This window comes from Sciurus carolinensis, chromosome 12, assembly GCF_902686445.1.
Source record: "Sciurus carolinensis chromosome 12, mSciCar1.2, whole genome shotgun sequence".
Classification (NCBI taxonomy): domain Eukaryota; kingdom Metazoa; phylum Chordata; class Mammalia; order Rodentia; family Sciuridae; genus Sciurus; species Sciurus carolinensis.
The window spans coordinates 108,227,003-108,241,155 of NC_062224.1; the positions used below are offsets into that span (position 1 = coordinate 108,227,003).

Genomic DNA, 14,153 nt, shown 5'->3' on the forward strand with positions numbered 1-14,153 from the left:
ATACAGCTCAGAAACCCTCTCATGTCAGAGTATCATGGTGTCTGAGGACGTGAAGTTCTTAGAATTCGAATAAAGGCAGTTCCCTGCTCCTCTCCAACATCAAACATTTTGGTTTTGGTACTGGGGATTGAACCCAGGGGCACTTTACCACTGAATGACATTCCCTACCATTTTTGCCTTTTATTTTTGAGGAAAGGTCTTGCCAAATTGCTGAGGCTGGCTTCAAGCTTGTGATCCTCCTGCCTTGGCCTCTCTAGTAGCTGGATTGCAGGCATGTGCCACCACGCCTGGCCTCATCCTTCAAACTTCTCATCGCCTCCACCACTCAATCCTCAAGCCCTGCTCCTCGGGAGCATAGTTAGGCACTGTGCTGGGCAGAGCGCTGGGAAGGTTAAGAATTTAGGAAAATGAGGCTCAGCGAGATTTAGGAACTAGATGACTATCTCGTTTGTGTTGGAGCCGGAATTCCAATTCCAATTCATTAGGCTTGACAGCCTCGGCCTCCATCCTAGCAGGTCACCATGCTGCCGCCGGTGGGTCTCGGGTCACCAATCTGTCCTATGATTTAGCTTTCAAGATCCAGACAGTCACCCCTGCTTCCTGCCTCCCTCTGGGACAGAAGATGAGCAGTTCTGAGTCCATACGCACCATCTCCCAGCATGGAGACTACTTGAGTATTTTCAAAAGCCGTAGGGACCCTTGTACAAGTCATTCTAAAGCAGTGGAGCCACCACCAACCAAGTCATTACTTGGAAGTCATTTGTGCCCTAATACAACTTGTCTCACTATTTAGAAAACACTTGGAATTGCACATTAATTGTGATATGGGGAAATTTTATAACTTTGACAGCCTTCTGTGAGATTTAAGTATGTGACTTGTGTGCTTATAAACGTTTTAAAAAGGCAACTGCCTTCAGATAGCAGTTAGCTAATGAGGAGAAAAGCCCACACTCTTCCTTTATTTACTTTTATCTTTTGCATTCAAATAAGTGACTTTTATGTGGACAAAGACAAAGAAAAGGAAGCTTGTCTATATTAAATTATCCTTAGGAGAAAATTTGATTTGAAAAACCATTAGCAAACTGCAGTTACTGGGAACTATTATTGTTACTCCGAACTGTCTTTCAGAGTTCAGAAGTACTCTTATTATGGTCACTGGAAATGTTGACCAGATTAGACTGGTAGGTTGTCACACCAGTTCTTACAGACACTTAGCAAGGTGACCTAAAGATCGACTGGCGGGATCAGAAAAAGGCAAATCAATCAAGAGCAAGGAGCTGAACGGAGCATTGCACACTCCTGCATTGACCACCAGACTGATTCTGCCAGGAAATGTTCACTAAAACCTAGGTAGACTCGGGCCACCACTGACTGGAGAATGCCCATCAATTCTCTAAACTGGTCTTGTCTTTTTCCAGGGCAAATATTCAAGGTGATGTAGGAGGTTTGTGGACACAGATCATTGTGAGATACAGGATTCTCATCACTACCCCCCACCCCCATTCTTCTGGGCCAAACATTGTGAAACCTGAAATACCAGGAGTCCAGAATGGTGGTCTTCCTAGGGTGACATAAAAAGAGATGACCCAAAGCCAGCTCCTGAGATGCCCCGGCACCATTTTTAAGTCTTCAGTCTTCTCATTACCCTTCCCCTCCCGGAGTTGCTCATCGTCTGGATGGTCTAAATCTGAGCCTAGTGAGTCCTCCAGTTATGGATGGCTCACCATGTCATTTAAGTTTGCCAGTCAATGGACACCAGAGCTCCAAAGTCTCTGTCCAGGACTCTTCCTGGGGAAACTCTTAGGAAGAAGGCAGCTTTGCCACATGTTTCTGTCCAGCTGTCCGGACTGACATGCACAAGGGCATCTGCTTACACTCAGGGCCTGGCATGAGGAAAGAGCCCTGGACGGTATGCCCTCAGCTTTCCTGCCACTTGCCACGGACAACACGCAGGCGAGGAAGTAGACTCAGCTGCTCAGAAAGCCACAGGGCACCAACCAACACCTTGAAACACAAGCAAGTGAAAAGATGTGAAACTTTCCCCTGCAACAGAATCTGGGTTCACTCTTGGGGCTTGCAGCTGAATATGGTGTGGAAGACACATCACATCCCCATGGCAACCTGCGCTTCGATACATGGATTTACACTTTCCAACGACCCGGGTCTCAGTTTCTTCATGTAGAAAATGGAAGAAACAAAACAAAACTGTTCTTGCTCTGCGCAGCCCATCGGTAGCCATAAAGCATATGAAAGCACTTTATAAATCGTTAGTAAGAATGTCAGGTAATGTTCTTTTCACTATAAAATGTTTATTTCTAACCACAAACTTCTCTGCCAACTTCCAAGCTCATATTTGCAACAATCCTATCCAGTTCTTCCCAAATGGCTTATAGGTGTGTTGCCACCCACCTGGCCATTCAAGCAGCCAGATGGGGCCTGGCGTACCAGGGAATTTAGCACCATAGTGACCCGGCTGCAAAGCCTCCTCCAGAGAGCTGAGGGCCTTTCACATAACATTCCCAACTAATCATCTACCTGGTCCTCAGACCGAGTTTATGAACCAAGCAAGCACTTGCTCTTGGTCAGCAGGCTGCTCCTCTGGCTTCCCTTTTCTGTCAGTGATGACCCTCGCGGACATGCTTTCCACCTCTCCACATCTTATTTATCACCATTTTTCTTTCTCTTCTTACATCTTGGACTCCCACAGACCAGGCTAGAACTTGACTTAGTCATGTGACTCAGAAGAGCTTTCTCCTCTAGACTGGGGCTTGCCGATCTCATCTGTGAAGCGAGACTATGTGATGTTTGGAACTGTCATGGGAATTAAACAAGATTGTGTTTACCAAATGCTTGGCACATGCCAACTGGGTTCTACCTTCCAGAGATGTCCAATAATGCACAGCACCCTCACATCTTCAAATGTGTTCTTTGATGCCCCCCCTCCCATTTCTGCCGATCAAATCATATGCATCCTTCATGAACTAACCTCCAAATGCCTCCTACCTTTGCCATATAGGGGTGAGGCTTATTTCTTCTGAACCTTAAAGGATTCTTACATGTCACTTCACAACTCCCGAGGCATTTGACATAATCACTGCCTACTCTCCTTTGTATGTATCACCTCTTGTGAATTTTCATGTTCATTTTCCTTACACATCCTATTTCTTAAAAAATAGTTTTTAAATGACTGAAAAGAACAATCCATCCACTCATAACCAATGACTGATGCCTGGAACTGGTACAGGCCAATGGAAAGTGAATCAGAAGTGACGGAATGATTCAAACCAAGGGCAAAACACCAAAGAAGCTTCACGTTTTGTGTGCTGATTTTTTAATGAACATCTTATAATCTTACAAAATAACTGGTTGTAGCTGTTTTACGTTACAATACAGTAGATCATCTCCTTTCACTATGTTTTCAATCAAACTGACCCCTTGGGTGCTGACTGACACACTCAATAGTGATCGCACAGAATAGAAGTGTCAAGTCCAATGCTGTGCAGTGGAGGGATGGGAGGGACATCAAGAAGGGCTCTTGATGTCCTTTTTTGTTGGGAGCTATGCATTCTCCCCACTCTGACCTCTTCTCTGTATCTCTCAGATTGAAGGCTGCCATGCTAGTCATTGGAGTCAGCCAGCCCTGGGCAACATGGGCACCAGAGCCCCTTGCTACAAGGAAAAAGAAGAAATAGGCAGAAGAGTCCCTGGGAAAGACCCTTAATGACTCCATGGGTGTGTAAGAGCAGCAGGAAGACCAACACATGGAGCAAGTGTGAGCGGCCCTGGGATCTGTGGCCATGATATCCTAATCCTTTGATTCTCAGTGGCCTAAGGTGCTCATAACACTAGGGCCAGTGAGAAGGACTGGGAGAACCTGCCACCTCTGAATGTCCACCGCTGACATAGCTAGGTGGCCTTCAGGGTCAGCGGCCTTTCACACTGCGGGAATTATCCTCTCCCTTCCCCAGAGCAGGGGTGAGTGAATCGCAGATGTCACCAACAGAGAGCAAAGTACTTTAGAATGAAGTGTGGGACAGAAACCTCTTCACCATTCCTCTTCCGGAGAGACAAATCACAGCGCCCATTGGCCTGATTCACGGGCTCCGTGTTTCTTGTGAGGGGTCGTGGTCTCCCTGGGCTGGATGACACCCCAGATAATGAGGGGTCTGCCTTCGCAGCAGGAAGGATTGCCCAGGACAGAGCTTGACATGTGTCCAGAAATTTGAATATTTTCCCCAAGAAAGCAATTTTACTAAGTGTGTGCTTAAATAGAGAATCTAAACTTTTCCACTGTCCTCCATATTAAAGCCGATCAGGGTCCCAGAAAGAACAATTTCTTGTTTTCCTAGGGGCACAGTGGTGACCCAGACAGGGAGTGGGATTTAGGCTGCAGTTTCCCTAACGACTAGAATACCGGGGACAAGAATTTGCGAATGGGCAAACTCTGCTCCTCCCCTTCCCAATGACTATGCTGCCTTCCTTCTAAACAATGCACACAGATATGTGAAGATTGCTCTATCCTCATTTTTTTCATTCATGAATATTATTCTTCCTTGCGCTGAGCATGAGTAATATTTTGATAGTGGTGGATAACGTTTTCCCTTTCTTTTTTGCAAAGCCATTGCTTCAGTGTTGATGGGAAGAGTAGAAGACTTAATCAGAGCAGAAAGCAATGGTGCAGAGACCATGGTTGAGCTCTGAGATTGGCCTGCTCCGGTTTTCCTTGGAGAAGAAACTCAGAGGGAAATGGCTCAAGGCCCTTTCTAAGATGATAAGACTGGGTGTCGAACAGAAATTGGCTCCTTGCTCTCTTTCCCCAAGGTTAACCCCAAAACTATCACAAAAAAAAGTGTAACTACAACAGGCCATGTGCAAAAACAGACAGACAAACAAACAAAAGAACCCAGGATGCAAACAGAGGTGGAACTGATGTGGTCACCTCATGGTCCATCTATTGACCAGGAAAGGAGAAAGACCACAAAATGGACCCTAAATAGTTGAAATTCTTCATTCTCCCACAGAGTGTCAGCCTTGCTCCATGTTGTTTCCTTCACTTGCCCAGTGGAAATCTCTGGGTCACAGGTTTTATGCACCCACTTGAATAGAATTCATCTCAGACGCTGGTTGCTCAAAGGCTCCACTGTGGTCTTCTTTGGGGGCTTGGAACAAGGACCAGATTTTCTCAACTCCTTCCATCCTGTCACTCTCTGCCCTGATTCAGCCTGACCCCTAACCTCTCTGTGGCCTCCTCTGGCTCCTCCATCCCTGCCTGGTCTTCCATCTCTTCCTGTTCTTTCTCCTGGGTGATTTTCAAGACATTTTCCCCTGGAAAATCAACAGTTGGTGATGTGGCTATGAATGATGAACAGGCTTGGGGAATTCTAACAAAGATGAGACCACAGGCCAAGTACAAAGAGTGTGTGAGTTTCTGTGATCCTGGTGCTCAGGGATGAGCCCTAACACAAACTTGCTGACCGGCTGGTCGACAGCCACATTGGAATAGGCACATATGAAAGTGGAGAAAATCCAATGGAGAGTTCTGAGAAATGGAGAAGAAATAATACATTCTTTTTTGATGGCTACTTAAGAACCACTGCCTTGTTCTCCAGCAGTGGGTCTCACACCCAACTTTCCATGTTGCTTAGTGCGATCATTGCAACTCCTATCCCCGGTAAGTGGGCCCAGATCCCAGGGTATAAAAAGATGATTAGCTGGCATGCTACCATCCAGAATTCTATCTGAACTCTCTCCTCCACTTCCCATTTAACCTGCCAATCCCTCCACATAGACAGACGGCAGAAGAACTTGTGTTTCTGTCCTCAAAGCCTCAGCATTCATTTTGGACATGAACTTCACAGCAGCATGTGTGGAACAATGGATAATTTTCAGCTTAGTAAACAGCAAAAAATATAATATATAATATATTTATATAATTATGTTTAAATACTTATAAAGAATTATTAACTAACCTCATCATTTAAGAGAGACTACACAAAAGGAAGGGAAAGGGTCAGTTTAGAGCAGACAAGCCCTGAAAAGTGACAATCCATTTGAAATGAGTTATTGACAGAGTGTCCCTGGTGATTTTCCTTCTAGCATTCTGCTAATGGGTTACACATTTGGTGGGGCTGAGTAGTCACGGGGTGCGGAGTGGGGAGTCAGTCGGGCAGGAGGTGATGTGGGTGGAGTGGAATATAGACAGGGAGGAGGGTCCTTGTTATTCTATCTGATTTCTCCTTCCTGTTTTCATCAACAGCCACTGTAAAGAAACTTTCTGCTCTAATTCTCCCTACGTGGACTACTTGATGCTTCAGTGGACACCTACAAATATCCTCTTGTTTCTTAACAAAGCTCACACTCTCTCCTTCCTCCACTTCATGACCTTTCTCCTTCACCTGCCCTGTGTTTCCTCCTGTGGAGGCCGCTGGCTCTGCCTGCCTCCAGGGCAGAGGAGGGGTGGGCTCAGTCCCAGGTCCCACAGTCACTGATTTTCTTCTGCCTTGGGGTCTCGGCAGGTGCATTCATCCTGGTCACAGTCAGCAGCAAATGGAATGACCTAGGGGAATGAAAGAGAAGTGGCAATAATGGACGTGTGTGCCAGGCACCCCTCCTCCACCAGCTTCCACTGTTCTCACTCGGTCCGGAAGGAAGTGGGACCATGTGTCAGTATCACGGACCTGGAATGAGCACTCAGTTCTCACACACAGTGTCATTTCAGCAAGACTGTCCTTCCTTCTGTGAGAAGGACAACAGAAACAGAGGTGTGTGTGGTTTCAGTAAACTGATGGGTGGAGGATGCTCATCTGGCCAGACTCTTAGGACTACTTCTACTGTTACCTAGGATGTCTAACACTATGGTTTTTGTCGCTGTTAATACTTCACAAAATTCTTGCAAGTTAGAAGGACTGATGTGAGCATCCCTCCTCGCCCCCCAGGGAGGGCCAGGGGCTCACTGACTTAATGCAGGGCAGCGGAAGGACTCTGTGGAAAGCCAGCCCTGAAGACTGTCCCTCTGGCTCCCGCTCCTCAGTGCTCCTGGGGCACTAGGATCATCTTTGACATCTTTGTATGCATGAGGTTTTGCCCTCCTGAGCCCAGGTATGCTTTGGCATGGTGTCACACCATCTCCACCCACTGTTTGTGGCAGTATTGCCTCTTTCCAGGCAATTCTCCCTCCTCTATGCCAGGAGTGGTCAAGTAAGAGTTGCTTTCCTCCTGCTTGCCCGGATACCAGCAGAGGAGCCCCCTACTTGAGTGTCCATGACCAGCATGGGAGAGAACTGGACATTTGGAAACATGGTGTAGAAGGGACGGAGATTCTACCCTTCGGCCATTGGCAATCAGATGAGATAAAAATGAACAGGATCTCATACAAGATGGGTCCAAGCCCACTGAAGAGATGGACCCAGGTTGGGCAAGCGAACTGGAGCTGGGTGGGGTTGTGAGGGGACGTATCCCAGCACATTTGCACACATGAAGTCAAGCGTGACACGGGTCAACAGAGGGGGTGTGCCTCTGCAGCCTGGGTTCTCGTGTGCATTGGCCACGGGCTCTGGTGTCCATTTAAGACGAGTCGTAGGTCTGCAGCGTGAGATGGGGAGGGAGCTGCCTGCTTTCTTCTCCACCATCAGACCTTCCTGCGTGAGATGGGCTCCTTCACCAGTTATTTTCACAAGACAGGACAGAACAGAAATAGCTGGCCTGGTTTCTGACCTGGGATCCAAGCTCTTGATCTGTTTCTCTTAGTTCAGGATTTATTGATGTTTACAGCAGAAGAGGGCCAAATTGGAGAGTGATATGATGAACCCCGACATGCTCTGTGCTAAATAAGTCAGTTCCCGCGAATGGCAAGAACAGTATCTGGCACACAGTGAGGCAGCAGAAAATGTTAGCGAAGAAAGAAAAGCACTCAGGTCCACGTAGAGGTGACCACGGTAGGTGTGGCTTTATTGTGGAGCCAGGTACAAGGAAGGATATAACGGCTGCAGTTTTTGGTTCGGCAAACTGGCCAACTCACTTCAAATATCTTCAGAGCACTTGAATTTTTACCTATTTTATTACAAAATTTTAGCCTATTTAATTTTATAGACTTCACTTGAGCCTGTCTATAAATTTCACAGAGCCAAGAATAATGGCCATCGGGGGCATCGAGACAAGGATTACTGCTGGGGTCTGGTCCAGACAGCACTCAGGTGGTGAGCGGCAGCCGTTGTACACGTGCCTGCAATGTCACTATATGGCACCATCTGACTTCATGTGATCATGAAGCTGAACGGTAGTGGGATAGCACTCCACCGGGACCCAGTGTCCTCACGGGTGGAGACCATTGTTTTCCCTGCCCAGGGAGAAATTTCCCAGACAATGATGAGCAGGCAAGAGACTTTCATTAGCCAAGGCCAGTGCGTTTATGATTGACGACTGAGAGGACTGGCATTATCTAGGACCCTTACTGAAGACGGTTACCCTCAATCCTGTCACTTTAGAGCTTCCAATGTTTACAACTTCTAACGTGATTATCATTCTCTTGGTGACTAAAAGCCAAGTCTGATGTGCTCTGAAGCAGAGCTGGCCGGAGAACCTGCCTTCCCTCCTGCAGCCCACTGTCCCTCTGCCGTCCCCCTGCCGTCCCCAGGAGCCCCCGTGTACCTTCTTGGAGGAGAGCGTAGAAGAGCAGCAGTCTCCTCCGTCATAATGGCAGTAGGCCCGGTTGTTGATCGTATCGCACCAACCATCTGCTTGAAAAGGCTGTGAGGAGGCTGAGGTCAGAGTCCAGCAGTCTCTCTGTGCCTGGCCCTCCTTCCCACTGCCCGGCGCCCTCCCCAAGGAACTCCAGAGACCCCAGTGAGCACCTGAGGGCAGGACACATCCTCGAGAAGCTGGGAACCTTGAGATAAGACCATGGGACCTAGGACATTGTCGGATTTCTCTTGCAACTCCTGCTCCTGGCCTACTCTAAGGTCTGCAATGGGTCATTAGATGCCTCGATCAACTTTTCACCTTCTTATAAATACCAGGTCTTTATCGTATGCAGGTTACAGAAAGATTCACACATTGTAGCCCCGTTGACTATCAGAGAAAACCTATATATTAGACAGGATTGGTTTTGAAAGTCCCACTTTATCAGTGAGAAACCAGGATGCGTAGATGATCAGAATCAACCCAGGTCACAGAGCTGCTGCTGGGCTCAGGCAGTGCCTGGCACATAGCTCGGCTTCCTGCTGCTCCTCCCACACTGAGGACCATGGCCCCAGCCTGTCTTCTGGTACACTCAAGACTGGCGCCGAGAGACTCTAGCACCAGTGCTTTAAAGACTTGTGTGCTCTACAGACTACACTGATGTCTGCCCCGAGGGCAGTGGCCCTCGGGTTGAGGACACCAGGGCTAGCACAGAAATGTTCCCACACATGTGGCCACCTGAGGCCCAGCAGCTTGACCCAGGCTTAGAGCAGAGAAAGTGAGATTTTCACTTACTCCTGTTACTGCTGCAAGTTAACAAGAACCAAAATGGGAAAGGGGCCCAGAAGAAACCAGAGTTAATGGAGTGTTTCGCCCCTGAAAGGGAATGTGTGATAAGAACAGCAACAAGCAGCTATAAATAGCTCAGCAGCCCGGGACTGTCTCTCCAGGGAACGACCTCAGGGGAGCACGGCCCATAGCACCCTGGACTGCGGGCGGTCAGCCCACCGACTCAGGCGCCATGACTGCTCAACAGCCCAAGTTCGTGCCCAGCTGTAGTCTCAGCACACATCTTGTGCACAAACTGTGTGGGTCACAGAACTCTGGGATTCTAAGGTCACCTCCAAGTTTCCATGTTCAAATCACTTTCTCTCTCCCTGGCCTCCCTAAATGTCAACTAGAAGGATCATTCCCTATTTCACTGGGCTTCCATGAGATACATCACTGAACTCAGAAATGGCCATTCAATGATTTTCAGCATTTGAGCTATGTCAGAGGGGCTTGGCCAAGTGATTACTTCACTGTTTTGATGTATTCTATGGGGTCCTGAGGTCATTTGCACATCCCATTCCAGATGTATACCGGGTTGCCAACCTCTGCAAAGCTGCGGCTCCTGCGGGGAGAACAGCTGCTGCACAGCTGCAGGCAATGTCAGCGGAGAGCAGGAAGTGAGAATGAATCCTGTTTTCAACACAGGCCTCGCCGGGATGAGAGACAAAGATTCCGAGATGGGCGTTTGTCTTACACTGGAGCCAATCCCTCCAGCTCTGGAGAATTTGGACCAACCATACCATCAGGACTTGGGTCCAAAGTTGCAGCCAAATAATCAGAGTCAAAATGTAACTGGCACATCCTGTGGATGCTCTTGAGTCCTCCTGGGAGGACTGGATATTTGCTGAGATCCCCCAGTTTCCTAGGCCTTGCTCAAGTGTTTAGCATATATGTTACCCCGCTAACACTGCATCTGTTCCTTCTCCTCCAACCGTGACTGACTCATTGACAAAACTTCATCTGTTCCTTTTTTTTCTCTTCCATGTAATTTTCTATAAAAATCCAAAGAGCATCCAAAACACGTTTCTCATACACAAGTAAGTATGCTCTTCACAACGGAGAATTAAAGGTGGGTCTAAAGATATCTTCTTTTTCATAAGAACAACCTACACTTCGAATGGGTTGAGTAAAGAATCCTGGGAAATCACTCTTTGCAAAGGCCTCACCACAGATGGTTTCTCATCACAAGAACACTAGGAAAGGTAAGTTGGAAAAGGCAGTAAGCCTTTCCAGGTCCCCTCAGACTTCTGTTGTGATGGCCCCAGATGATTTCTAGAAGCTCCTTCTTTTCTACTCTTAAATGATCATTTGGGAAGAGAAGGAAATTTATGAAAAGCTGCAGAAGCACAGAGAAAAGGTTGAAAAGACCCACACATTTAACGTGCTCTATACCTATTAGAATTAACTGCTCCTACCCAACCTGCCAAAAACAACCACTCCGCCCTCAACAAACAGAGTCTCCCGTGGCAACAAGTGCCTGGGACGCTTGACAGCTTGAGTCCAAAGTTACAATGGAAAACTAGGAGGGAAAAATGACTAATTGATCCAAAGTTTGAAAGCATCTGAAGGCTGGATGTAGAGTAGGAGATTCTAACCTCAACAACTGCAAGCTGTCGGGCCTGGGCCACCATGTCTCCCAGGAGACATCCCCAGGGAGGGCTTGGTCTCCGGCACACCATGCAGGTGACTGAGTTTCACCACACAAACGTATGCGTACTTTAACCCGTAACACCAGAAATGCACTCAAGTGCATTTTTCAAATACCTGAAGCTTATTCTTTATGGGCCACTTTGCCATTTTTATTGTAACCATTTTGATGAAAGAAAAAAATGTTTAGAAAATTCCCATTCACCTGCCTTTTAACCATGTATAGTACACGTAGCCATCAACACAAACACTGCTTTTTTTCCTGCACTAGAAAGCTCTCCCCTTTCCTAAATGATGTGCTTCCTTACACACCACACACACACACATACACACACACACACACACACATCAGGTCTGACTTATCTTTGAGGCAGACATCCAAGCCCTTAGAATTATAACTCAATTAATTATGTAAATCTGAGAGACAGCCTGAGCTACCCTTCTTTGGTTGTTACAGGGAGGCTATCATGCCAACCTCCTGGAGTGAGCTGTGTCCCAGGAAGTCGAGGGGGCCACATGAAGGGCAGTGCGACCGTCTGTACTACCTGCACACCACTTTGCAAACTTGCCAGTCGTGAACCTGATTTCTTCTTTATGTATTAATGCTATTCCCACAGCACGGCGTCCTCATAGCAGGGCGAGGGCAGCCCCTTTGGCCCAGCGGCAGCTCCTCTTTTAAAGCTTCTCTGCCCGAGCGAGAGCTGAGAGATGGCGGTCCCCTCTGATGCCTGTGGTTGTAGCCATTCATTGAATCTCTCACCATTCCTTACTCTGTGCCCACACGGGCCAGGTACTATTATGGGGATACGGAGATAATTAAAACCTGCTTCTGTCCCTTGAGGAAACCCCCTGTAAGGAATCTTAGCTCAGTGTGATAGCTCAGAGCTAGCAACAAGATGAGGAGAAAACTTAATTGAGGGTTTGGGGGTGGGAGAGTCTGCTCTCAGGGGTTGGTGCTGCCTGCCACATCTAGCCACTACAGAGAAGGGTTGGGACTGGGCGATTCTGAAGAGGAGTCTGAGGGAGCTGTTGAAGGGGAGGAAGAGGGTGAAAATAAAGAGGCAGTGGAAGCTCAGACTGCCCATCCCAAGGCCTCCTTCAGGGAAGCACCACAAACTTGGATTGGCTAATAATACCTCCCTCCCTTGAATCAGATTAAGGGACGTTTTCTTCAACACCTTGCAGTAGCATGGAGACCATGCTGAGGTTTTAGGAAGGCAGTCTGCACTTCAGACCTGCTCTGCTGACTTACAGGCTGGGATCTTGGCCAGAAGGGACCGTCTTCCTGTAGGTAAGGAGTGGGGCGAATCTTGTCCTATTAGTCAAGGAGTGTCGTAGACAGGGAGAGGTCAAGCATATTTTGACCTGATGCCAACAACTCGTCTCTCTCTCCAGTCTCCCAGTCATGTGAGTGATCAGCCAGACCCACATCCATTTCTTCGTATCCACTGGGCTACGGCAGGCCCCAGAGAAGCCCTTTTCCACAGTGGCTGTGGCCAGTGCCTGGGAGCCCTGGCAGCAGGATGAAGTCCTGTGTACAGGTAGACGAGCCGTCACTACTTTCCCTTTCTCTGGCTCTTCAGTGGATGGTGACATCCGCCTGAGCGTCACTGTCCTTCTCACTCCAAGTGGCTTGAATGTTTGCACCCTCCCACACTCACGTTGGTGTAATGCCCTTGCAACCACAGGAAGAGGAGTTTTAAGAGGTAATTGAGGCATGAGGGTTCTGTCCTGATGAAGTGTTGGCTTTAGATACAAGGCGTCCCCCAGAGCTCGTGTGTGGGACAATGCGAGAATGTTCTGAGGTGAGATGGTTAGACTATAAAAGTCATGACCTGATCAGTGGATTAATCCACCAATGTGGATTGACCCAGTGAAAACTGTAGGCAGATAGCCTGTGGCTGGAGGAGGTAGGTCACCAGGAGTGTGCCTTTGTGGCTTATGTTTTGTCTCTGGAGAGCAGAACTCTCTCTGCTTTCTGATGCTATGTCCTGAGCTGCTTTCCTCCGCCAGGTCCTTCCACCATGATGTGCTGCCTCACTTCGGGCCCAGAGCTATGGAGTTGACCATCTATGGACTGAAACCTCTGAAACCTCGAGCCAAAATAAACTTTTCCTCCTCTCCTTTGTTCCTGTCAGTTCCTTTGGTCACAGTGATATAAAATTGACTAAACCATGAAGAGATTAATGCCATTATCAGAGCTCCTCATCTGCCCTCATCTGCCCCCTCCATTGCCCCTCCACGGCCACGTGCTGTGGCCCTTCTACCTCTGCCATGAGTTTGTGCTTCAAGAAAGCCCTCACCAGATGCCGGTCCCCTGACCTTGAATTTCTCAGCTTCCAGAAAAGTGAGTCAGTACATTTCTGCTTATTTTAAATTACCTTGTCTTAGGTATTTTGATGTAATTGCACAAAACAGACACCGTGGTTCAGCCTACTACTTCTGTACTGCCTGGGTTTCATACCCAAAGACAGCAAAGAATATAAAAGGTGGAGTCCTTTTCTAGGACCTCTCTTAGAATCTCAGGCAGAACTCGGGAGGCCTTTGAGGACCTTCAGGGACAGTACTTGCTTCTCAATAAGACAGAAGATCACCAGTGCTGGCAATGATATGGAGCAGAGGGAACACTTGCTTACTGTTGGTAGGAATGTAAATTAGTCCAGCCATTGTGACAAACAGCATGGAGGTTCCTCAGCATGCCGTAGTGATTCAGGCACATCAATGTCCATAGGAGCACCACTCATAATAGCCAAGTTATGGAACCAGCCCAGGTGTCTGTCACCAGATGAATGAATAAAGAAAATGTGGCAATATACACAATGGAGTTTTACTCAGTCATAAAAAGGAATGAAATTATGGCATTGTCTGACAATGGATGGAGAATATCAAGCTAAGTGAAATAAGCCAGACTTGGAAAGTCAAAGGTCAAGTGTTTTCTCTCAGATGTGGAAGTTAGAGCAAAAAAGTGGGGCAGGGGAAGGAGATGGGGAGAAGATCCC

At 47.7% G+C, this 14,153-nt stretch overlaps 1 protein-coding gene across 1 annotated transcript in view; it reads right to left on the reverse strand.

The window, feature by feature from the left end:
• Positions 1-3,336: 3,336 nt before the first annotated feature.
• The window catches only part of Pappa2 (pappalysin 2), a 249,632-nt gene continuing 238,815 nt past the window's right edge, over positions 3,337-14,153 (reverse strand). The window contains 2 exon segments of the mRNA XM_047521747.1: positions 3,337-6,556; positions 8,647-8,745. Coding sequence (XP_047377703.1) covers positions 6,482-6,556; positions 8,647-8,745 — 174 coding nt within the window. The 3' untranslated portion in view covers positions 3,337-6,481.